This window comes from Staurois parvus, unplaced genomic scaffold (genome assembly GCF_062004578.1).
Source record: "Staurois parvus isolate SC_StPar_1 unplaced genomic scaffold, SC_StPar_1.0 ptg001008l, whole genome shotgun sequence".
NCBI classification, from domain to species: domain Eukaryota; kingdom Metazoa; phylum Chordata; class Amphibia; order Anura; family Ranidae; genus Staurois; species Staurois parvus.
Window position 1 is genome coordinate 1,137,778 of NW_028318804.1, and position 27,019 is coordinate 1,164,796.

Below are 27,019 nucleotides of genomic sequence, written 5' to 3' on the forward strand. Positions count from 1 at the left end.
AAAAATTTGGGGCATAAAGGAAGAAGAAAGGACATGAAGAACACAGATGAAATAGACATAAAAGACAGAGGGGAGATACATCGCAGACATGGATGATACCAATGTAGTAGATATCACAGTAGACAATGCGGACATAAAGGAGACCGACATAGAATACACAAGATATCATAGTGGAGGTAAACGTAGGGGACGAGGATGATGTTTCCATAGATTACGTGGAAGATGTTGAGGTAGAGCATGTAGAAGACATTGGAAGAGATGGATGTCTGAGCCCCAGACATGATGTGGGCATACAGTGACACTACAATCTCTGAGCCCCAGACATGATATTGACCTACAGTAACATTGCATGCTAACAGAAGAGCTGGATTTGGATGACCTTGGAGAGAATTTTGGTACTGGGGCCATTGCTGGGAAGAGCAGTGCCCTGTTTGTGTGGTCAGTTGAATCCTCTGCAAGATAATAGTTTAAATATTTAAATAGAATAAAGATGGCCACAGCTAGCCTGCAGGCTGAATGAAAAAAAAAAAACAAACAGGACAGGTTCCTCCATCCATGCTAAATAGCGCAAATAGATGAATCTCCCACTGTGCCTATTATATTCAGAAGGTCAGCAGCCCTGGCTGTAAGGATAAGCAAACAGCAGCTGCATCTGTTTGGATGCAGTCGCTGTTCAAAAAAACTATTTGTCAATCAAAGAATGTCAAAACGGGAGGTGGCCACTTGGCCAGTTCATAAGGAACCAGCTATAACTTTCACAGTGTATGGCCAGCTGTATGTTCTACAGCAATGAAAATCTTCACAAGTTTTACCAACAATCCTTAATTCTGCTACTGATTCATGGTCGTAAGTTATCTCACCTCTTCTCTCCACGGCTTGGATGGAGTTGCTGACAAATTGCGGCACGCTCCTTTTCTCTCGATCACACAGATGGTGAAGGTGACAGCCGAACACTTGATCTGCAGGACAAGAAAGATGTTCAGCGAGGAGAAGTGTGGAAGCTCGGCTCTGTCACTTGCTATAATGCCTTACCTCGAATATATCCTTTGTCTCGGAGGGACTGCAATGTGGGCCTCCTCAGAAGGAATTTTCGGAGTTTTGCTCGAACATTGCGGTCACTGTCATTGTTCTGTCCTGTAACTAAAAGGAATATCAAAGTAAACTTTCTGTTTAAAGATCCAGCACCTTGTGGTGCTTGCAAGTAACTGTGCTTCTCCTCAAAGCCATTCCATTGCGGGTATGGAGGACACCGGATCCTAGGCCCAGGATGCTGTATACAGGACCTCTTAGCCTGGCACTGAGCTCCACCTCCATGACTTTCAACTTTCAAACCGGGATCTGCTGGCCGAATGGCAGCATGGCATTTAATAGATGGAGTTGGAGCATGGAGACAACCAGTGCTTAGTGTCAACTTGGGCAGAAGTCAGATCACTTTATACAGCCTGAGCCTAGGATCTGGGGGGCCTCGCCAGGCACTAAAGGTTAAATTTGTTAGTTTATACTTTGGTGGGCATGATGTCCTGAGGGCTTTAATCTGCCAGAGTTATCAAGTCAAACACTGAAGTTAGATTTCTTTACCTCTTTTTTCATCTTTCATTCCCAACTTCTCTGTGGAGCCAAATTCCTGCAATGACTCTGTCTCATTCTCGGAGGTGTTATCAAAGGGCTGAAACACAAGAATTTACTATCAGGAAACTCTATTTTTTTGTACATGGGAGGTCAGTCCGGGGTGTCAGACAGGAGGGTAGGGTAAGAGGAAGAACAGGGGTACACGATGACCAGCAGAAAGGAGTGCAGGAAGGGAGGAGGTCAAAGGGACAGGGCCACAGGCTGCCAGGGGTGCCGTATGAAAGGCAGAAAGACAGCAAGGTGACAAGCTGTCAGGGATACAGGGGTGCCGTATGACAGGCAGAAAGACAGCAAGGTGACAAGCTGTCAGGGATACAGGGGTGCCGTATGACAGGCAGAAAGACAGCAAGGTGACAAGCTGTCAGGGATACAGGGGTGCCGTATGACAGGCAGAAAGACAGCAAGGTGACAAGCTGTCAGGGACAAGGGGTGTAGTATGACAGGCAGAAAGACAGCAAGGTGACAAGTTGTCATGCATGCAGTATGACAGGCAGAAAGACAACAAGGTGACAAGCTGTCAGGGAAACAGGGGTGCAGTATGACAGGCAGAAGGACAGCAAGGTGACAGGCTGTCAGGGATACAAGGGTGCAGTATGACAGGCAGAAGGACAGCAAGGTGACAAGCTGTCAGGGAAACAGGGGTGCAGTATGACAGGCAGAAGGACAGCAAGGTGACAGGCTGTCAGGGATACAAGGGTGCAGTATGACAGGCAGAAGGACAGCAAGGTGACAGGCTGTCAGGGATACAAGGGTGCAGTATGACAGGCAGAAGGACAGCAAGGTGACAAGCTGTCAGGGAAACAGGGGTGCAGTATGACAGGCAGAAGGACAGCAAGGTGACAAGCTGTCAGGTGTGTAGGGTGACAGGTAGAACGTAGTGTAAGGTAGAGGGAGACAGGCTGCCAGGGGTGCAGTATGACAAGCAGAAAAACAGCAAGAGGACAGGCTATCAAGGATACAGGGGTGTAGTGTGACAAGCCGAAAAAGAACAAGGTGGCAAGCGGTCAGGGATACAGGGGTGCAGTAGGACAGGCAGAAAGACAGCTAGGTGACAAGCTGTTGGGAGAGCAGGTTGACCGGTAGAACGGAGTATAAAGTGACATGGAGTCAAAGGTAGAGAGAGACAGGTGTACAGAGTGACAGGCTGTCAGGGATACAGGCTGTTGGGTGCACCTTGACAGGCAGAAAGAAGAGTGGGATCACAATATGTCAGGGGTACAGGTTGACAGGTAGGACAGGGGTGCAGGGTGAAAGGCCCTTATGGGTACAGGGTATTAGGGAGGCAGGGTGACAGGTAGACAGACATATAGTTTAATAGAAAGTAAGCAAAGGTGATGGTTATGACAGAAATAGAACAGAAGAGCTGCCATAACGAGGAATACTTACTATGTGTGCATCTTTGCCCGTACATTTATTTAGTGCATTGAACCAATCATTTGTGATCATCTCAGAGTCGTGGTGAATCAGATACTCTGAGCCATCTTGGGTTTTTAACTGAAAGATGAAGACAATTTTGTATTCTAATTTATCATAAATAAAAGGAGATAGAACATTCCAAAACAAAAATGCCCATCAAAACACTTCACTAAAAATGTTCTGGTATAGTGCGTTGCCACTCAACATTCATGGGCAACCTTGCAGTTTACTCACGCCGGAAATCTTACATACTGCATTTGAACTAGATCAGTTTCTACTGGTGACCTCAGCGTGGTGCTCTCTTGGCTGGCTGGAGGTTCCATTACCATCGGGTGTTAGTGTTGGGTGTTGGTGGACAATGACAGGCTGTTTTTAATTTGCATCATGGCTACACTTGTCATGTTTTGTACAATTAGGATGAATCTCTTTTTTGTCATCTTCCTCTGTTATATACCCCTGAGGAAAGAGAATTATCTGAAACGCGTTGGGTTTCCAACGGATGACTGTCCAGTGGAACAACAAGAGGAGGTTTACTTTACATTAGTTAAAGCTCCATCATTCACATTTAAAGTAGCCACTATGTTGTGTTTTTTATGGAACTGATGAATTTGTTGTATTTTTTTGTACTAGAATAAAGCTTTTTGTATTTTACCTCAGTATTTCATTTGTTGCCCTTAGAGTCCCTTGTCCAAATATTGGGGGTCCTCCGATCTTTCTGTATAATGATGGGATGTTGGCAACTATATAAGGATATAAGCTGGTGATATCTATACTGGTACAGTGCATTGACATTTGTGTCTTTCTGGCCCAGATCAGGGCCAACATCTGTCTGTCATTTTTTATTTTCTGTGATCTCTGCTTTGTGGTTTGTACTCCCACCTCTACATGAAACAATGCACATTAAATGTGAGAGTTCACAGACGAAAGGAATTCAATTCCCAAACTTGCTTCTCAGGTTCTCCACCACTTTGGGTGCCGGTTAGAAAAGAGCTCATCCATCTAAGCAAGTATAGCAGAGATAAAACACTTCTGACACAGTTGCCCTAGGCCACATCCCTCTAACACAGTGGTTCTCAACCTGTAGGTCGCGACCCCTTTGGGGGTCGAACGACCCTTTCACAGGGGTCACCTAAGACTATCGGAAAACACATATTTCCAATGTGTAAAGAGCAGCTACTGTGTAGAAAGCAGCTACTGTGTAGAAAGCAGCTACTGTGTTGAAAGCAGCTACTGTGTAGAAAGCAGCTACTGTGTTGAAAGCAGCAGTATTAGAGGTAAAACGACACATGAATTATAATTACTGGGTAAATAATTTTATGGTTGGGGGTCACCACAACATGAGGAACTGTATTAAAGGGTCGCGGCATTAGGAAGGTTGAGAACCACTGCTGTAACACATTTCACCCTGACTGGACTTATCCATAGATTAAGTATAAGCAGGGAAAAATTAATCAGAGAGGGGATATATTGATTAAACCCAATGGGATGACTTTATGGAGTGTGGTGTGGTATTTTACCAATGACCACTGAATATATGACAGTCACTATATCAATGTGCGGCACACTCACCTCCATCACATGCTTCTTGCTGGATTTCTCCTTGCTGGCCCAACTAAGAGATGCCCCTTGCAGCTTGACTGTGTGCTCTGGGATGGTCATTGCAGACGGCTGTTTCTGAAATGACAGAAGAATCCATTTCATAGATAATATCATAAGATACTAATAACATCGCAGAATACCAGATCACACTACAGAACATTAATAATGTCACAGAATACCAGATGATAGCACAGAACACCAATAACTTGTTCATGACTAACTGCTAAAACAAAAAAGGTCACTACTCCGTACTCTTAGACCTCTCTGCTTTGATACCAACTGATTGTCCTTCACTTCAATCCTTTGGCCTTTGTTCCTTGTTGGTTCTCCTCTTACCCATCTCACCACACCTTCAGTGTTACTTACAAATCGACATCCTCCTCTCTTCCTCTTTGGTTCCAACCTCGGACATCTTCTATTTTCCATCTGCATCTCCTCCCTAGCTCAGCTGATGACTTCCAAGACCATTTCTGTACTGTCATCAACCAAATCTATCTCTCTACCGCTCTGATCACCCAGTCAGTCTCCCATTTACTAACTGATAAATCGGTATTGTTGTCACATCACTTCCTCAGACTCAATCTTTCAAAAATGTATAGCTCATAATATTTCCTCCCCTCTCCGACTTCTCCATCGAGATCAATGGTACAACTACCAGTCCCTCACCAAGTCAGGGTGCTAGTAGGTGTAATCTTGGACTTTCAGCCCCACATCCAAACACTGTTTAAATCTTGTCACCTCAACCTCCGGAGCATCTCCAAAATATGCCCCTTCTGAACCAATGACACTACAAAACTACTAGATCACTCCCTAATTATCTGTTATCTCAACTATTGCAATGCCCTGTACTGTGAGTTTTGACTGAGTTGGTCCTGTACTGCGAGCAGGTCAGTAGAAACTGTTGAGGGTCTCATACTGTGAGCGTTGTCAGTGGGTTTTGTACTGTGTGTGGGTCACTGGATCAATAGTGAGAGTGTGAGAAGACAATCTAATCACCATGAATTATAACCTGATTCTGGGTGTCACATCGACAGAGGGATGAAGGTCTCACAATTTCCCAGTGTAGCAATCATATGAATACATTTCCTGAGACATTACTGGAGATTTCTGCAACATCGGCACCAGACACAAATACAGAATGCAAAACAAAATTCGTGCCCACGGTCATTAATGAGACGCTGGTAACCGGGTGATACAACAACACAGAGAGGTGATCTCTCACATTGCTGCATATTTTGAATGCCTTGAATTGTGTTTGTTTTTTTTGTTCTGGGCTGAAGAACACGAGGTCTCTTTTTTTTTTCCAGCCTATCTCGTGTTGCAGCACATAACGTGTTGCAACATGCAATGTTCTATTTTTTGCAGGGTATTGCTGTGAACTGGTACCACCAAAAACAAAAGAGCCCGGTGGTCCTTGTGTTGGGACTGAGCAATGCAGCCCAGCACAGGTGGTGTGAATGAGTCCTCCTGGCCACATACTTTAAACACAATAGGGTGACCTTTATCCTTCTAAATTAACTGTAATAAAAGAAAAAGACAGCACAGAGCTTATCTCAAACAGGTTCTACAACATCTCCTCCCAAGATTTGATGGTGTTTACATCATTCCAGCAACGTGAGCCGCTTTCACTACCATCAAACCCATGTGACCGGGACTGGGTGCTGTACTGGGAATACTGGTATCACATTCCTGTCCGTGACATTTCTGTTGAGAATTATGGGAGGACAAGGGAAGCACCAAGAGAGCCTAAGGCTCCATGTACACGGGGTGTTTTAGTATTGCTGGTAATGTTAGCTGTGTAGTCACGTTAAAAACGTGAGTTTTTCAGCGTTTTTGTATTAGCGTTTAGCGGCATTTTTTCACGTTTGCATTTTTTAGAGTTTTTTCTGTCAAAAAAAGTCCAAAAATGCTGGTTTGCCACGCTTTACAGCTACAAAACTCCTCTAGAAACCCACTGAGTTTTTTTTCCAGCCAAAAAACGTTGATTATAGTCTAGGTGTGCATGGACAACATGCTGAGGGGTTTACTGGCTGTAGAAAAAAAACATCAAAAGCCAAAAACAGCCGCTGTAAAAACGTCCCGTGTGCAGGAGGACTATTGCAGGCCATAGACAGGGAGAAAACCGGCATTTTTTTTTTTTAGAAAAATGAAAAATCGGTCGTAAAATCAGCCGACGTTACCACAATTGGTAAAAAAAAAGTCGGCTGATTTTTGTCCCGTCTACGACCGGCAATTATATAGAACATGCAGAAGAAGAAGAAATAGAATATGAATAAAAAGAAGAAATAGAATATGAATAAGAAGAAAAAGTTGCAACATTGTATCTATTTGTATCCATTTCGGATACAGATGTTTCTAGCTGGATACAAATAGATACAATAAAAATCTGTAAAATACGTTACTGAGGTGCCGAGGTATGCCTTTTATGCTAGCAGCTCCCTAGTAGTTTTATCATTTATTTTACTTGCATTTAGTTGTGTAAAGTTGCGCTCATTCATTTTTGTTTATTAAATAGATACAATGTTGCTATATTTTTAAATGTCAAATATAATATCAGACTGAAATTCTTTTTTTTTTTCTACTTCTTATTCATATTATATTTCTTCTTTTCTTCTTCTTCTTCATATTCTATTTCTTCTTTTCTTCATATTCTATTTCTTCTTTTTCTTCTTCATATTCTATTTCTTCTTTTTCTTCATCTTCTTCATATTCTATTTCTTCTTTTCTTCTTCTTATTCATATTCTATTTCTTCTTTATATTCTATTTCTTTTTTTTATTCATATTCTATTACTTGTTCTCATTCATATTCTATTTTTTCCCTTTTCTTCTTTTCCTTCTTCTTTCATGTCACTGTTCATGCGCATTTTTTAAAATCGGAAAAAGATCGGCAGATTTGTCCATCATTGCCGCGAAAATCGTCAGAACGACAAATTTGGCTGATTATTCTCCAGCAGGACCGATAATCCAAAAGGGCAAAAATCTCTAAAAACGGCCAACCGATTACCGCACTAACAATCCGAACACTGGCCAATTTTTTTCGGCCGATTTTGTGCCGTTTTTCATCCCATCTATGGCCCGCATCCTACACATTGAACTGTGATTTGTTTTCTGACAGACAAAGCTGTTCTGACATTTTCACTTTTTTTCTGAAATTCCTGACCTGGAATTCACACATTGAGGGACACTGGTCTTCATCTTCTTGGTGCTACAGAAGGAAAATTGTGGGTGAAGATATTTTCCATTGTGCTGTCGCAATGGCCATTAGAACAGCTGAGAGTTGTTCCTTTTTGTGGTATTAAAGTAGAATTTTAAAACGTATTTTAAAATGGTCCTGAAATTAGAAAAATAAATCCAACCCCCCTGCAAGTTAATTGCATAATATGCTAGTATCCATCGCATACTAGCACATTATGAAAGACTGTAAAGCGAATCCCTCCAGCGTTGCGCTGTCACTGCAGTCAGGGCTTCCATCTTCACCCGGGTTCATGGACTTTGGCTGTTTAAATGGCTGAAGCACGATGACCTCACTCCTCTATGTGCAGGCAGTGGTGTATGTAGGTTTCATGCTGTCCTAGGCAACACAAAAATAGGCTCCCTCAGCCCCCCCCCCCATGAAGAGAGCCTGTGATTGACCAACAACACCCCCTCCCCCCGAGAAAGCCTTCCACTTTCCCCGATCCCCATACCCTGGCAACCCACCCCCCCCCCACACCCCGGCAAGAGATAAATCACTCACCTTCACAGCCCCGGACATCCCTGGGAACAAGAGTCAGGCTCATGCAGAGCAACCTGCAGCCTCTCTCAGATCCCACCTGGTCCCCCATGCTGCGTATGTCCCTTCTTCCATTCCTTCTTTCGGTGGACGGCACTTCCCCCCTGAAAAATGCTGCTGCCCCCCTGAAAAATGCCACCCTAGGTAAATGCCTTGTGGTAAGTACACCCCTGCACGGGAGGCACAGTGTTCTGGATTGAGGTGCCCTTTAGTGTACAGGTGACGTCACTATCTACAAAACCTGTGAATATCTCCTAGACAGGGCATATCTAGGAGATATTCATTTTACCTACAGGTAAGCTTTAATATAAGTAGATAAAAGTGCCAAAAGCAGAGTTGATTGCCTCTTTAAAATACTTAAAGGATAAGTTCACCTTTGGAACATATTACATGTTCTACCCGCCCATGTCACATGTTTCCATAGCTGCAGCCATGCCTGCTGCCCCCCCTCCCTGTGACAGATAATACAGGGAGAAGTTTCCTTGTACTGTTTGTCAGATTTGAAAACCGCGTGGCCAAGCGGCCGTCTCCGGGTTCTATGAATGAGTTCCTACAAGTCCCAGCAGCCTTAGCGGCTGTCGGCTTGTAGTTTTCAATGAACTACCACGGCACTTCACAGCGCCTGTCAGTCTGCAGGAGACCTGCGTGGCATCAGTGATCTACAAATTGCTGGTTCAATGCTTTCAAGGTTCCTTTGGACAAAAATAATAAATGCACATTTTTTTACCTGCAAAAAAAGTGCATTTATTATTTTTGTCCAAAAGATGAACTTATCCTTTAAAACTGTTTTAAAGTGGAACTAAACTTTTAACCTGTTTTAAAGTGGAACTAAACTTTACCAGTAAAAAAGACTGTGAATAGGGAGCTGTTTATTGCAGAAGAAAAATGAGACTTCTCTTCTGCAATAGCACTTACTTGCCTGCTCACAGGCTTCCACTGAAAGTACACTGAGCTGCGCATGCGCATCCACAAGGATGGACTCCCATGCGCATGTGCAACATGATGTAATTTGCCCACCAGCCAATCAAGAGGCTGACAACCTGGCACCCATAAGTAGACATGGAGAAGATGACAGTGACTAGCGTGGGGTGTAACCACCACATCGCTGGAACTGAAGTGATTATTTCTGAGGGTTTAGTTCCGCTTTAAGAAAATCTTTAGCTTATCTTCCAACAACTTTCTGCACACCAGAATCAGACTGTGAAACAACCCGACTGAATTGAAAGGATTGCCGATTCAAACATTTTCAGGCACTGGGGGCTGGATAGGGAGGAGTTTATGTCCTGGGTCTAATGAGGGAGGGGTTTAGTTAGCTTTCAAAGGGGAGAAAGCATCGGGACAGCACACCCATAATGAAAACTTTAAGCCTGACCTTTTCTATTCAAAGAAAGTCGGCCATAGATTGATAGAAATTTGTCCATAGGTGAATTGAAATTCGTCCATAAATGAATCGAAATTTGGCCAGTTCATCAGGGACCAACCAAATTTCAATCCATGTATGGGCAGACTGATTACACCCAAGTCAATCCATCGATCGAGTTGGAAACAACTAGCCTGTTGGATATTTCTGCTTGCCATTATTGCCAGTGGCTATAGCCACTAGGAGTAATCATTGCACTCTGCTGGCAGAGGCTCCCTCCCACCCCATCAGCAGAATACAACAGAGCTGCAGGAGGCATTCCCCCATCAACACTGACTGTAGCATCATGTCTCTGCCTTTGGGAGTCATCCTTGTAACTGCCATCCTCGCAATGCCTCACGGAATTTGTAGTTTTGCAGCAGCTGGAGGGCTGCAGTTTGACACCCGTGATCTATGGGCTGCCTTAGGCCCCACTCTGTTGAGATGCACTGGGATTCACAAAAATATATATAAAATATATTTAAAATAAATAAATAATAAGAGAAAAAAAAAATTATATATATATATATATATATATATATATATTTTTTTTTTTTAATGTATTTTTTTTAACCTTTGTGATCGTTTTATTCTTCAATATTATTATAAATGGAATATTCCACTGCACTGTTTGCTCTTGCTCTGGCTACTCACCCACCGGGGATACTGCAGTGAGGGCTAAAGGACAATCAAGCAGATCTGCTATTTTTGCTATTTGTACCTGGCAAAGCTCAAGGGAATTGCTATAGTCTTGCCTTTCAGGTCCTGCAACCTTTGTACAACACCGACCTTCCCACTCAGCTCCTTTAGTGTGAATAATAAAAACGTATAAGTTACAGAGTCAACAAGGTGTCCTTGTGAAGATCACGGGTTGTATTGTGTGCAGTACTGCTGGCAGCCATTGGGGGGCAGAACATTTACTATTGCCAACCATCATACTGTTATGAATCAGGCAAATAATCTCTGAGGATTCATTATGACTAATAGGCTATTAGAAGGTATTTTACATACCGATAACAAGTGATAAAGTTCACAATGATTACTATAGATAAAAGTATTTACAACTTATTATCAAAAGGTGCTCCGCTCAGCACACTAGAAATCTTTGCTTTGGGTGCTCCAGAAGTGCTTTCTGCCTTTTTTTCCCCTCCCGCTGTACAGCACACAATCTTTTCCCCACCGGACATTTACTACAACTCCAACAGATACATCAACAGACATTCAGCATAAGGAGTGAGACTCACCAGGCTGTTTGATGACAGGTTCTTAGTATCTCTGAAGAATGTCAGAATCCTTCCTTCCAGAACAGTCCATGAAGTGCTCCAGTTCTTGCTGTAGAGAAGAGAAACATCAGAGCCTGTGTATACTTATCTGAGATGTGACATAAAAGAAAATTATAAACTGGAATACAGCTTAAATTATAACAAAGCACAAAGAAACCCTACATATGTTCCTTCACCCAGACCGCCAAACCTCCTGCCCATCTGCTTGTCCCCTAGTGCTGTCCTTTTCCCCTGTGCCTCATTCCCAGTTGGTGTTTTGCTCCACTTATATGCCTTTCTCCGCTCTCTAGCTCCATGCCGCTCTTACATTTTACTCTTCTGCTAAATGGCTCTCCATGTCTCCACTCTCCATCCATTACGCCTGTTTTCTCTTCTTCTTGTTCATGTCTGATCTCCTACTCCCTTATGCATTCTCTCCATTTTTCTCCTCCTCTTCTCCTGTTCACTATCGTCCTTCCCCTTGCCTTCATTCTTCCTTCTCTACACCTTCTCTCCTCCTATAGACCTTTTCTCTACTCTCCCCCTGCTGTACTCTTGCTCTCTGTTCTTCTCCTCTACACCTGCTATTCTTGTCCTCTAGGCCTTCACTCAGTTTTCCTCCCTGTCTAGGCCTGCTCTTCACTCCTTCTCTACTCCTCATCTATTTCCATGTGCTCTCAACCTCACTCCTCCTATTCCGTGCCTGCTGTTTTTTTCCTCTACACCTGCCCTCTGCTCTCCTTCACCTCTAGTCATTCTCTCAGTTTTCCTCCTCATCTATGCCTGCTCTCCATTCTCCTCTATTTCTGCTCTCTGTTCTCCTCATCCTCTACACAAGCTCTCAACCCCTCTCCTCCTATTCTGTGCCTGCTCTCTGCTTTCCTCCTCCTCTACACCTGCCCTCTGCTCTCCTTCACCTCTAGTCCTTCTCTCAGTTTTCCTCCTCATCTATGCCTGCTCTCCATTCTCCTCTATTTCTGCTCTCTGTTCTTCTCATCCTCTACACAAGCTCTCAACCTCACTCCTCCTATTCTGTGCCTGCTCTCTGCTTTCCTCCTCTACACCTGCCCTCTGCTCTCCTTCACCTCTAGTCCTTCTCTCAGTTTTCCTCCTTATCTATGCCTGCTTTTCACTCTCCTCTACTTCTGCTCTCTGTTCTCCTCATCCTCTACACATGCTCTTAACCCCACTCCTCCTATTCTGCGCCTGCTCTCCTCCTCCTCTACACCTGCCCTCTGCTCTCTTTCGCCTCTAGGCCTTCTCTCAGTTCTTCTCCTTGTCTATGCCTGCTGTCCACTATCCTCTACTTCTGCTCCATGTTCTCCTCATCCTCTACACCTGGTCTGAACTCATCCCCTCCTATTCTGCACCTTTTACTGCTTTCCTCCGCCTTTATACCTGCCCTCCTTCTAGGTCTTGCCAGCTCTCCACTCTCCTCCTCTTCATCCACTCTTCTCCTTCTCTATGCCTGTTTACTGCTCCCTTCCTCTGTGCCTGTTCTCTTGCTCTCCATCTTCTCTATAACGTCTCTCCTCCTAATATCTGCTAGCCATTCTCCTCCTTCTGTACTCCTGCTCTGCTTCTTCTCCATGCCTAATCTTTTACTCTTCCTCTCGGCTTTTATCCTTCCCCACACCTGCTCTCCACTCATTTCATCTTGGCTGTTCTCCTCTACACCTTTTCTACTCCTCTGGACCTTCTCTCTTCCTCCTATTCTCCTGATATGTACTCTCCTTCTCCTGTATAGTACACCTTTATTCCCTCACACTTCTCCTTCCCCTCAATATCCTCCTATAGCCCCCTTTTTTCTCCTCTTCCAGTGTATCCCCTGTACCAGGGGCGGACTGACAACTCATGGGGCCCCTGGGCAATAGGGGATCATGGGGCCCCTGTGTCCTTGCCCAAACTCAAAAAAGCCTATGAAAAAGGTACCAGGGGCATCTCATGGGGCCCGAGTTTCCAAATGGTCAGTCCGCCCCTGCTAGGTACACATCTGCTTATATGTAGAACAATAAGAAATCTGTTACCTAGGAAACCTTTTAAGGAAAGATACTGTCTTTTAAGGATTTTTTGATATATAAGTAAAAGAGAAGAGAAAAGTAAAAGGCTTTTCGGAAAGTTTTGAAAGTTTATCAACTTGTTTCTACATATAGTTTGCAGTTAAAAGTGTACTTCAGGGTGGACATTCAGCTGGTAAAATAAATATTGAACACATCACCATTTTTCTAGGTAAATATATTTTTAAAGATGCTATTGACATGAAAATTTCACCAGATGCCAACAACAACCCATGCAATCCATACAAACAAATAATGCAAAACAAATAAGTAAGTTAGTCTGGCTGAAAAAAGACAAAAGTCCATCCAGTTCAACCATTAAAAAAAAAAAAAGTTATAATCCTATACCCACAGTTGATCCAGAGGAAGGCAAATAGCTGCCAAAGGTTTGTAGATGAAGCCTGCTCTGGCTCCTATTGGAAAAAAAATTCCTTCCTGATCCCCCGAGAGACAATCGGATATTCCCTGGATCAACTTTACCTATAAATGTTAGTATTCAGTTATATTCTGTGTATCCAAGAAAGAATCCAGGATTTTTTTAAAGCAATCCACTGAGCTGGCCAGAACCAACTCTTGAGGGAGTCTATTCCACATTTTCACAGCTCTTACTGTGAAGAAACCTTTCCGTCTTTAGAGTTCATAGAAGAGGCCCACAAAACATTCAAGATTCGAAGACTGTGTGGAAGAATGGACCAAAAGCACACCTGAGCAATGCATACAACTAATTTCTCCATACAGGACGCACCTTGAAGCCGTCATCACCAACAAAGGATTTTGTACGAAGTATTAAATACATTTCAGTTAGCGTGTTCAATACTTTTTCCCTTTGTCATTCCATTTTATTACACATAACTTAATTTCTGAACTTATTTGTTTTGGTTTCTTTGTATGTATGGATTATATGGGTTGTTACCGATATGTGGTGAAAGCTCAATAGTATCTTGACCTAGAAATATATTTACCTAGAAAAATGGTGACGTGTTCTATACTTTTACCCGCTGCATATGGTCAGTACATACTCAGGCTCTGCTTCCTGGTTTGCGGCGCTGCACTTGGCTACACTTTACTATTCCTTCTCATAGTGTTTGTAAGTGAACTGACTAATTTAAAACAATAAAGTCCAATATATGACTGAGATTTTATCTCAGCAGTTGTTAAATGACAGTTATTTCACTGAGCCACTGAAAGCTCCCTCTAGGGGCCAATCTGCAAATCTCTTCATTTAGTACAACAAATTTTGCAAGAGCAGGCCTGTGAAAATTAAAGGTCGCATCAAAAAGAATCACAAAGCAAGCAATGCAATAATATTTCACAATACGTCCAAATACACAACTATTTCGGTTGTAGCTGTCCTTTTCACTTCTGACTCAAATTGTAATGACAATGTATGAAAGCTCTTCAGACGTAAAGGAGGGAAGATGATTTCTGCCACTTTGGATTATCACCATCCAATAGGAGCCAGAGCAGGCTTCATCTACAAACCTTTGGCAGCTATTTGCGCTTCTATGGACAAGGATGCCCTCTGCTAGTCAGCTGTCTCATTGGTCTGCCAGCTAATTCTTTTCACAGTGGCTAAATGGTTAGCACTTAAGCCTGTCAGTACTCGGGTCGTTGGTTCAAATCCCAGCCACGGCACCACGTGCATGGAGTTTGCATGCTCTCCCAGTGCCTGTGTGGGTTTCCTCCGGGTACTCCGGTTTCCTCCCACACTCCAAAGACATGCTGGTGGGTTAATTGTCTCCTGTCTAAATTGGCCCAAATATGTGTATGTATGAATGTGAGTTAGGGACCTTAGATTGTACACCCCTTGAGGGTTAGAGACTGATGTGAATGTACAATATATATATGTAAAGCGCTGCGTAAATTGACAGCGCTATATAAAAATACCTGTAATAAATCATGAAAAATAAATAATTTATTTCATTTTTTGAAGATGTTGGAGACCGTGCAAAATCAATGTCTGACCTATCTGCAGAGAACAATCACCATCTCCTCTATGTCGTCCTAATTACAATTATGTAGATATATGTGTCCTGAGCACTCACCGCAGCCGTTTGCCATTCTCTGCAATCTTGGCTTTCTGCAAAACTCCTGCCTTTTCCAGTCCTTTCATCTGGGTCAGCAGAAAGGCAAAAAGGTAAAAACAGAAAAATTATTATTATATACTATACAAAAAGAGGCGATAATCATGTTCTCTGTATAAGAGGGGGGGGTATAATACTCTATAACAAAGGACTAGAATGCTATATAACACATAAGTAGAATGTTCTACAACAGAGGGGGCATTACTGCCCTATATCAAGGGGGTATAATTCTCTATAACAGGGGTCTCCAAAATCTCTAAACAAAGGGCCAGTTTACTGTGGCTTTAGGGGGGTGGGACTGTGGACAGTGGGAGTAGAAATGCCCCGGCATCAGTGCCTTAACCATGGTTTTATTGGGAGGAATAGCGCCCCATTGTTGTTATCAATGCAAAGAATAGTGCCCCATTGATGATGTCAGTAGGGGCATTGGTGCCCCATTATTGGTGAAAGTTGGTGGAATGGTGCCCCATCATTGGTGTCAGTTAGTGAAATGGTGCCGCAAGGGCCAGATAAAGGCAGAAAAAGGGCCACATCCGGCCCCAGTTTAGAGACCACTGCTCTATAACATAGGGGACTAATGTTGCATAACAAGGGGTTATAATGTTTTATAACAGAAGGGGTATAATGCCTTGTAACAGAGATGCATTGTTCTCTATAACAGAAGGGTATAATATGCTTTATAATGGGGGGGGGGGATGGGGGGGGGTATAATAGAGGGGTATACTGCTCTAGAACAGGGAATAAAATGCTCTATAACAGAGGGGTCTAGTATGCTTTATAACAGAGGGGTCTAGCATGCTTTATAACAGAGGGAGTAGTACGCTCTATAACAGAGGGGGTAGTACGCTTTATAACAGAGAGAGTAGTACGCTCTATAACAGAGGGGGTAGTACGCTCTATAACAGAGGGGTCTAGTACGCTCTATAACAGAGGGGGTAGTACGCTCTATAACAGAGGGGGTAGTACGCTCTATAACAGAGGAGTCTAGTACGCTTTATAACAGAGGGGTCTAGTACGCTCTATAACAGAGGGCTCTAGTACGCTCTATAACAGAGGGCTCTAGTACGCTCTATAACAGAGGGGTCTAGTACGCTCTATAACAGAGGGGTCTAGTACGCTCTATAACAGAGGGGTCTAGTATGCTCTATAACAGAGGGGTCTAGTACGCTCTATAACAGAGGGCTCTAGTATGCTCTATAACGGAGGGGTCTAGTACGCTCTATAACAGAGGGCTCTAGTATGCTCTATAACAGAGAGAATGCAGGGTCCGGGGAGACCAGATCCAGTGAATGCAGGGTCCGGGGAGACCAGATCTAGTGAATGCAGGGTCCGGGGAGACCAGATATAGTGAATGCAGGGTCCGGGGAGACCAGATCTAGTGAATGCAGGGTCCGGGGAGACCAGATATAGTGAATGCAGGGTCCGGGGAGACCAGATAAAGTGAATGCAGGGTCCTAGAGACCAAATATAGTGAATGCAGGGTCCGGGGAGACCAGATCTAGTGAATGCAGGGTCCGGGGAGACCAGATATAGTGAACGCAGGGTCCGGGGAGACCAGATATAGTGAACGCAGGGTCCGGGGAGACCGGATATAGTGAATGCAGGGTCCGAGGAGACCGGATATAGTGAATGCAGGGTCTGGGGATACCAGATCTAGTGAATGCAGGGTTCGGGGAGACCAGATATAGTGAACGCAGGGTCCTGGGTTTAGCAACACTAAGCTTTTGCAGTAAAACCTGTAACCTGATTGGTTTCTATGCAGAGTTGCACCAGATTTTGCACTCTCCAGTTTTTGTAAATGTGTCTCCACATTGATTTGCAATGTTCCCATATTACCATCAGCCACAGTAACACAAACATTTGTAAATTTAGCTTTTGTTATCAAGACAAGTAATGATGTAAGGAAATCTGCTACTTCACAGCTATAGCAGCCACACAGAAACTTTCATAATAATGAATACGGACTGGTATCCATGTCACCCATGTGACCCTCTCCCGGAGAGGTAGCAAATTGGGTGCCTCAGCAGGGCGAACTAAGCAGACATGAGGGATGGACAAGGTGCTAATTATTGGAAGTGTGTTTTAGGGTTTTTACCTCTGTGTCTTTCTGCAGAGAGTAGCTCGGATGGTTGTTCTTCCAGCTTGTAATGGCCACAGTATTCCTGTTGACGTCGCTGTGTCCTCTCTGGAATTCAGGAGATCCGAGCTGTGGACGAGAGAGCACGGTGAGGAGAAAAGTGTGGCATACATTTGTATTCAGCACCTTTACTCTGATACCCCTAACTAAAATCTAGTGGAACCAATTGCCTTCAGAAATAACCTAATTAGTAAATAGAGCCCCCCTGTGTGTAATTTAATCTCAGTATAAATACAGCTGCTATGTGCAGCCCTCAGAGGTTTGATAGAAAACATTAGTGAACAAACAGCATCATGAAGGCTATGGAACACACCAGACAGGTCAGGGATAAAGTTGTGGATAAATTTAAAGCAGGGTTAGGGTATAAACAAATATCCCAAGCTTTGAATATCTCACGGAGCACTGTTCAATCCATCATCTGAAAATGGAAAGAGCATGGCACAACTGCAAACCTACCAAGACATGGCCGTCCACCTAAACTGACAGGCCAGGCAAGGACAGCATTAATCAGAGAAGCAGCCAAGAGGTCCATGGTAACTCTCGAGAAGCTGCAGAGATTCACAGCTCAGGTGGGAGAATCTGTCCACAGGACAACTATTAGTCGTGCACTCCACAAATCTGTGTCAGAGCTGTATATTGCTCTATACTTACTGTGTTCCCGTTATAATTATTTGTGTAGATCTTCTGCCCATCCTTGCCATGATAGGACCAGCCTGACAGTTGGTCTTCAGAGGGGGCTTTGTAAGGTGGAGGAGACCTGTAAAGGCTTTCATAGTCAGCGTTTGGGTAATTTGCGATTTCCTGTGCAGAATATTCTGGGTAGTCCGCTTCAGGAGTCGGTGGCTGAAAACAAATAAGCAATTTATTAATATTAATAATGAATGCATACAGAATATTCATTACAGATATTAAAGTGTGCATGACCAATCACATGACTGGACAGATCATGGGAATCTGGACCATAATCCAAGATACAGTTGCAAGAAAAAGTATGTGAACCCCTTGGGATTACGTGGAGTTTTGCATGAATTGGGCATAAAATGTGCTCTGAACGTCATCTAAGTCACAACAATAGAAGAACACAGTCTGCTGAACATAATACTACACAAACATTAGATGTTGCCATGGTTTAATTGCACATAACATGTAAACATTCACAGTGCAGGGAGGAAAAAGTATGTGAGACCCTAGCTTAATGACTTCTCCCAGAGCTAATTGGAGCCAGGAGTGAGCCAACCTTGACTGCAATCAGTCTGATGATATTGGATGTGTTGCTGACAGCTGTCCTGCCCTTAAAAAACACACACCAGTTTTGGGTTTACTGGTTTCAAGAAGCACTGTCTGATGTGAACCATGCCTCGCAGAAAAGAGCTCTCAGAAGACCTACGATCAAGAATTGTTGACTTGCATGAAGCTGGAAAGGGTTACAAAAGTATCTCCAAAAGCCTTGATGTTCATGTGTCCACGGTAAGATAGACTGTCTACAAATGGAGAAAGTTTAGCACTGTTGCTACTCTCCCTAGGCGTGGTCGTCCTGTAAAAATGACTGCAAGAGCACATCGCAGAATGCTGCATGAGGCAAAGAAGAATCCCAGAGTGTCAGCTAAAGACCTACAGAAATCTCTGGCACATGCTAACATTTTTGTTGACACATCTACAATAAGGAAAACATGAAACAAGAATGGAGTACATGGGAGGACACCACGGAGGAAGCCATTGCTGTCCAAAAAGAATATTGCAGCACGTTTGAAGTTTGCAAAAGAGCTCCTGGATGTTCCACAGCACTACTGGCAAAATATACTGTGGACAGATGAAACCAAGATTGAGTTGTTTGGGAAGAACACACAACACTATGTGTGGAGAAAAAAAGGCACAGCACACCAACATCAAAACCTCATCCCCACTGTAAAACATGGCGGAGGGAGCATCATGGTTTGGGGCTGCTTTGCTGCCTCAGGGCCTGGACGGATTGTTGTCATTGATGGGAAAATGAATTCCAGAGTTTATCAAGACATTTTGCAGGAAAACGTACGACCATCTGCCCGCCAACTGAAGCTCCGCAGAGGATGGGTGATGCAACAGGACAATGAGCCAAAGCATACAAGTAATTCAACAAAACAATGGCTGCAACAGCACAGAATACGCCTTCTGGAGTGGCCCAGTCAGAGTCCTGACCTCAACCCAATTGAAATGCTGTGGCATGACCTTAAGAGAGCGATTCACACCAGACATCCCAAGAATATTGCTACACTGAAACAGTTTTGTGAAGAGGAGTGGTCCAAAATTACTCCAGATCGTTGTGCAGGTCTGATCTGCAACTACAGGAAACGTTTGGTTGAGGTTATTGCTGCCAAAGGAGGGTCAACCATTTATTAAGTCCAAAGGTTCACATACTTTTTCCTCCCTGCACTGTGAATGTTTACATGTTATGTGCAATTAAACCATGGCAACATCTAATGTTTGTGTAGTATTATGTTCAGCAGACTGTGTTCTTCTATTGTTGTGACTTAGATGACGTTCAGAGCACATTTTATGCCCAATTCATGCAAAACTCCACGTAATCCCAAGGGGTTCACATACTTTTTCTTGCAACTGTATCTCTCTTCCTCCATCATACAAGACCAATGACAAGATGGGGCAAACCATGGGAACCTGGACCATAATCCCAGAGGTCTCCCTTCCTCCAGCATATGGGACCAAACACATGATGGGACAGACCATGAGAATTTGAACCATAATCCCAGATGTCTTCCTACCTCCAGCATATGGGACCAAACACATGATGGGAGAGACCATGAGAATTTGAACCATAATCCCAGATGTCTTCCTTCCTCCAGCATATGGGACCAAACACATGATGGAACAGACCATTGGAATCTGGACCATAATCCCAGATGTCTCCTTTCCTTTAATATACAAGATCAAACACATAATGGGACACATCATGGGAATTTGGATCATAATCCCAGATGTCTCCCTTTCTCCTGCATACGGGACCAAACACATGATGAGACAGAAAATGGGAATGTAGAACATAATCCAGATGTCTTCCTCCAGCATAAAAGACCTATCACCTGATGGAACAGACAATGGGAAACACAGAACGCAACTCCAGATGTCCCCCTTTCTGTTTAATCCAGGACTAAATCACATGACAGGACAAACAATGGGAATCCAAAACATAACTCCAGATGTCTCCTTTCCTCCATCTTGGAGGACCAATCACATGACAGAACAGACAATGGAAAGCCGAAGCACAACTCCACATGTAACCTTTCCTCCAACTTACAGCGGGACCAATTACATGGTGGCATAGAAGTTGGGAATCCAGAACATAATCCAGATGTTTCCTTTCCACCAGCATACAGAGCCAATCACATGATGGAACAAACAACAGGTATTCAGAATATAATTCCAGATTTCCCCTCTTGTTATCATACAGCATTGGCAATTAAATGCATTTGACACCCATGTATTGACACCATAATTAACTTCACATGGAGTTTGGTACATTTACACCAAAACAGCCTGCCAGAATTGCCAAACATCATCAAGTTGGAAAGGAGTTGCCACAAATTATGTACTACTTTGTATACTACAAGGACAGATCTGAGACTGAGCACTTACATGCAAAGGGAGATGTAACGCCAAGGTGATTTCCCCTCAGAGGCAGAATGTCGGTGCTCTGGCTCTATGCGTCCTCCCAACACAATGCAACTCGAGGATAAAGATTTGAAGAACTCGCTACTCATCTTCCTGAATATTAATCTTTATTAGAACAAGTAAGATGTATGATAAATTGGTTTTACGAGTTTCAGCAATAAGCCTTAAACAAAGCCTTCATCATAATGCCTATGACTAAGGCCTATTGCCGAAATGCGTAAGCCATTTTACTGTACATCTTACTCGTTCTAATAAAAATTATTATTTGGGAAGACGAGTAGCCACCTCTTCAAATCTTATCCTTGAGCACTTATATGGTCATGCAGCTTGATGCAGTATATTAACATGTGTTTTGATCACACATGTATTTATCCACCCATTACCACCATGCAATAGTTTGAAAGCAGCCTGGTTCAAAAATGTAAATAATGTAAAAATAATGGCTGACCCTGATAGTTTCAGGAAATTCCTTACAGACAAAGCTCTTACCCTCCTGTCCATTGAATCATAGGGGGAAAACATTGGTTTGCCCCCTGATGGATGCAGATCTTCCGGCCCTGGAGGGTCCCAGGACGTCTCTCCCGTCACTGGATTATGGAAGTAGAATTGTCCACTAGATTCATCAAAATGTTTCTCCCAGTTAGAGTCTTCTGAAGAGGGGCTCAGGGATGCAGGAGAGATGAGCTGTTCCTCAGCTTGGTCAAAGGGACAATCCCAGGTAGTTTCCCCAGTCACACCGTTATAGTAGAAGAGCTGACCACTGCCTTGGTCTGTGTGCGTCTCCCAGTCATCTAAAGTACTGGAGGAACTGAGCTGTTGAGAAGAAGATCTTGGCTTTTCCCTGTCTTTCCGAAATTCCTCCAAGTTAACATAGAATGATTCCTCCTTTTCATTCACCACCTAAATATAAATATGAAAGTGAATGAACGATACAACAAAAAGCCAAATATAAAAAAATATTATTTCACCATCAGTCACATCAATAAATATCCTTGTAGAACATGTTTAGTGTGTAGTGGAAGCTGTTGGCCTTCTTACATCTTAAAAACCAAATGTGTGGGAGTAGAATGGTATGCAGAACCTTTATCCTCCCCTTCATTCTCAATGAAATGCATTTGTTGCCTTAGCATTGAGGTATGAGCTATCTCTCGCTCATAATTTGTGTTATGTTTTCTTGGCTAAAAATCCTGGGCAAGCTACTAGAGATCCATGATTAATCTACTGGGCCACCAACTATCGAAGATCTCATTATCTCTGTACTGGACCACCAACTATTGAATATCTCATTATCTCTGTACTGGGCCACCAACTATTGAATATCTCATTATCTCTGTACTGGGCCACCAACTATTGAATATCTCATTATCTCTGTACTGGGCCACCAGATACCATAGATTCATTTAGGTTCCTGGCCACCAGATACTAGAAATCCTATTATACCTATAATGGACCCCCAGATATGGGACCCCATTATTCACATACTGAGCCTCCAGATACCAGAGTTCCCTTATTCCCGTAGTGAGCCCTCCTGATACCAGAGGCATTTATTCCTGTGTTGGAAAACAGGAGACTCCTATTATTGACTTTCTTGGCCTAATCCAGATACCTGAGACACCTGCGTTGGACCTCTAAATAGCAGAGACTCCATTATTTATGCTCTAGGCCACCAAATACCAGAGAACTGGTACCGGACTGCCAAATACCAGACACCCCTGACACAAGACATTCCTGTGCTGGGCCTCCAGATTCCAGAGATCCTATTCCTGTAATGGGCCCCTAGTTACAAGAGACCCCAATATTTATGCTCTAGGTCACCAAATACCAAAGAACTGGTACCGGACTGCTAAATACCAGCCATCCATGACACCAGACATTCCTGTGCTGGGCCTGAGGATTCCAGAGATCCTATTCCTATAATGGGCCCCTAGTTAGAAGAGACCCCATTATTTATGCTCTAGGTCACAAAATACCAGAGAACTGGTACCGGACTGCCAAATACCAGACACCCCTGTTACCAGACATTCCTGTGTTGGGCCTCCAGATTCCAGAGATCCTATTCCTGTAATGGGCCCCTAGTTACAAGAGACCCCTTTATTACTGTGTTGGACCTCTACACAGCAGAGACCCCATTTTTCCTGTACTGGGCCTCCTGATAACAGAGACCTCATTATAATTTCTGTGTTGGGTCTCTGGGCTGTAGAAACCCCATCACTCCTCTGCTGGGCCCCCACTGTCTTTATACGGCATTAACTCTAAGATATCGGTATGGCTTGTGACACAGCAAAAGTCTTTTTCGGGCAGATAATTCAGTGTATCGGTACTTTTTCTTGCCAGACTTCACGCTATTTTACACAACAGGGAAAGTTGGTGAAACCAATAAAAGTTGGTCTGATTTCATGGTCTAAAGTGCATGACTGCAGAATTGTCTGTCCATTACCTACAGATACCTCCAAGAATTAGCTGCATTGGAACTTTCCCTTATCAAAAAAGATGTAAGGATTTCCGAGTACATAGGTGTATCTCTAGAGCCAGGAGCCTCCTGATCCCACCACATTGGCGCTGATTGCTGTGTATGGCCATTCAGAGATCTGGTGATCATTCTATCGGATCTCCTAATGTGCCCCAACACAGACAGACTGCTGACAAGGGAAAACACACAGAGACCAGACACTTTTCTGCAGGGCAGAAGCATCGCAGCTAAACTAAGAAGCCACAAGCACCTTCCTGTCACTGCAAACAGGATATCTAATAGCAGAACCACACACAGCCCCAAACACAGATCCCGCGCTGGCAGTGTGAACCGACAGACATCTCTATGGGTGTAGCGGGAGAATGCCACAGTGCATACTGCAGAGCATTACACCAAATACACTGCAGTGCAGCACATTGCACCTCCATAAAACACAGTGCATACTGCAGAGCATTACACCAAATACACTGCAGTGCAGCACATTGCACCTCCATAAAACACAGTGCATACTGCAGAGCATTACACCAAATACACTGCAGTGCAGCACATTGCACCTCCATAAAACACAGTGCATACTGCAGAGCATTACACCAAATACACTGCAGTGCAGCACATTGCACCTCCATAAAACACAGTGCATAGTGCAGAGCATTACACCAAATACACTGCAGTGCAGCACATTGCACCTCCATAAAACACAGTGCATACTGCAGAGCATTACACCTCATACACTGCAATGCAGCACATTGCACCTCTATACACCACAGTGCATACTGCAGAGTATTACACCTCATACACTGCAGTGCAGCACATTGCACCTCTATACACCCCAGTGCATACTGCAGAGCATTACACCTCATACACTGCAGTGCAGCACATTGCATCTCCATACACCACAGTGCATACTGCAGCACATTGCACCTCCATACACCACAGTGCATACTGCAGCACATTACACCTCATACACTGCAGCACATTGCACCTCCATACACCACAGTGCATACTGCAGCACATTACACCTCCAAACACAGCATTTTACTCCTCCACATGCTGCACCACAGCATGTTACTCCTGCATTGCAGCACAACACAGTTCCAGACACTGCTGATCATTATGTCTCCATACATTACACTACAGCTCATTAATCCATACACTGCACCCAGGGGCGGACTGACCATTTGGAAACTCGGGCACTGCCTGAGGGCCCGGGGTCAGTAGGGGGCCCCATGAAATGCCCCTGGTACCTTTTTCATAGGCTTTTTTGAGTTTGGGCAAGGACACAGGGGCCCCATGATCCCCTATTGCCCGGGGGCCCCATGAGTTGTCAGTCTGCCCCTGACTGCACCACAGCATAGTACTCATCCATACCCTACAGCACATTGCACCTCCATACACCACACTACAGCTCCTTACTCCCCCATACACTGCACCACAGCATGGTACTCCTTCATACCGTATATTACAGCACATCATGACTCCATACACTGCAATGCACCTCATTTCTCCTCCATACATTGTTCTGCAACTCATTACTCCTCCATACACTGCATTACAACACATCACTCCTCCATAAACTGCAGGTCATTGTGCCTTCATACAAGATTTATTCACTGCACTTATTTTTTTGGAGGAGCACTTATATGTGTTCACTCCTCCATACACTGCACTGCAGCTCATTAAACCCCTTTACACTCTAATACAGCAGGTCATTACTATATAGTTAGTCTGGCTGAAAAAAGACAAAAGTCCATCCAGTTCAACCATTAAAAAAAAAAAGCTATAATCCTATACCCACAGTTGATCCAGAGGAAGGCAAAAAAACCCCCCGCAAAGCATGATCCAATTTGCTCCTGCAGGGAGAGGCAAAGACAATCGGATATTCCCTGGATCAACTTTACTTATAAATTTTAGTTTCCAGGTATATTCTGTGTAACCAAGAAAGAATCCAGGACTTTCCTACAGCAATCCACTGAGCTGGCCACAACCAACTCTTGAGGAAATCTATTCCACATTTTCACAGCTCTCACTGTGAAGAAACCTTTCCGTGTTTGGAGATTAAATTTCTTTTCCTCCAGAAATAAAGAGCGCCCCCTTGTCCTCTGTGATGACCTCATGGTGAATAGCTCTACACCGAGTTCACTATATGAACCACTGATGTATTTATACATGGAGATCATATCCCCCCTTATGTATTATACATGGAGATCATATCCCCCCTTATGTATTATACATGGAGATCATATCCCCCTTATGTATTATACATGGAGATCATATCCCCCCTTATGTATTATACATGGAGATCATATCCCCCCTTATGTATTATACATGGAGATCATATCCCCCCTTATGTATTATACATGGAGATCATATCCCCCCTTATGTATTATACATGGTGATCATATCCCCCCTTATGTATTATACATGGCGATCATATCCCCCCTTATGTATTATACATGGAGATCATATCCCCCCCTTATGTATTATACATGGTGATCATATCCCCCTTATGTATTATACATGGTGATCATATCCCCCCTTAATCTCCTCTTCTCAAGAGAGAATAAATTCAGTTCCTCTAATCTTTCCTCATAGCTGAGCTCCTCCATGCCTCTTATCAGTTTGGTTTCCCTTCACTTTAATACACTGCAGCATATTACTTCTCCATAGACTACATCACATTATACCTCCATAACCTGCATTGCAGCTCATTACCTCTCAGTACAATGCGCTGCAGCACATTACTCCTTACACAGCTCTACAGGAATTTAATTGAGTTCTTGTGAAATTGGGAACTTCTCAATAATGTTTCCTGCAACAACCGCACATTTACAACATAACCTACCCTCACACACACTGTGCAATACATTGAAAGGTGCCACAGGAAAGAGGGCAATATTACTGGAGAGTATGCACACCGTACTTACTACACCTCTATGGACATCTACACAACATGAGAATCCAGAAGAAGCTTTCTGTTCCTCACAATCACATCATCATATAAAGCATTTTTCAACCAGGGTGCCTATTCACCCTGGGGTGCCTTCTGAGTTCTTCAGGGGTGCCTTGACAAAATGCCTGAAAAGGACCCCCAATAGCCCAAAACCTGTGTACAAGCCAATGGGAGGATCAAGCCTGACTTTTTGGAATGTAAAACAATATTATTATTATTATACAGTATTTATAAAGCGCCAATGGTTCGCTCAGCGCTGTACATTACAAAGGGGGACAGAACATGTGACAGAACAATACCAATACAATGCAAAACATGAGGGGATCGAGGGCCCTGCTCTTTCGAGCTTACAATCTAGGAGAGAGGGGATGGTGGCACAGGAGGAGATAGCTGTGGGGGATGGGGTGGTAGGAAGAGTGGAGGAGGTTGGCAAGTTAGCAGGGGGGTGGGGTAGGCTTCCCTGAAGAGATAGGTTTTCAGGGTGCGCCTAAAGGAGAGGAGAGTAGGTGATAATCTGATGGGTTGGGGCAGGGAGTTCCAGAGGATGGGTGACACCCTGGAGAAGTCCTGGAGGTGGGCA

General features: G+C 43.7%; 1 protein-coding gene across 5 annotated transcripts in view; it reads right to left on the minus strand.

Moving 5' to 3' along the window:
- LOC149441274 (uncharacterized) overlaps positions 1-27,019 on the minus strand; it is an 81,465-nt gene that overhangs the window by 7,075 nt on the left and 47,371 nt on the right. For all 5 annotated transcript variants that reach the window (XM_089657538.1, XM_089657537.1, XM_089657540.1 and 2 more), the window contains 10 exons: positions 21,509-21,919; positions 18,008-18,199; positions 17,315-17,425; positions 15,181-15,248; positions 11,061-11,148; positions 4,615-4,719; positions 3,016-3,123; positions 1,579-1,666; positions 1,033-1,140; positions 861-959 (listed from right to left, as the gene is read on the minus strand). In XM_089657538.1, the coding sequence (XP_089513664.1) occupies positions 861-959; positions 1,033-1,140; positions 1,579-1,666; positions 3,016-3,123; positions 4,615-4,719; positions 11,061-11,148; positions 15,181-15,248; positions 17,315-17,425; positions 18,008-18,199; positions 21,509-21,919 (1,378 nt within the window). The remainder of the gene's footprint in view (positions 1-860; positions 960-1,032; positions 1,141-1,578; positions 1,667-3,015; positions 3,124-4,614; positions 4,720-11,060; positions 11,149-15,180; positions 15,249-17,314; positions 17,426-18,007; positions 18,200-21,508; positions 21,920-27,019) is intronic.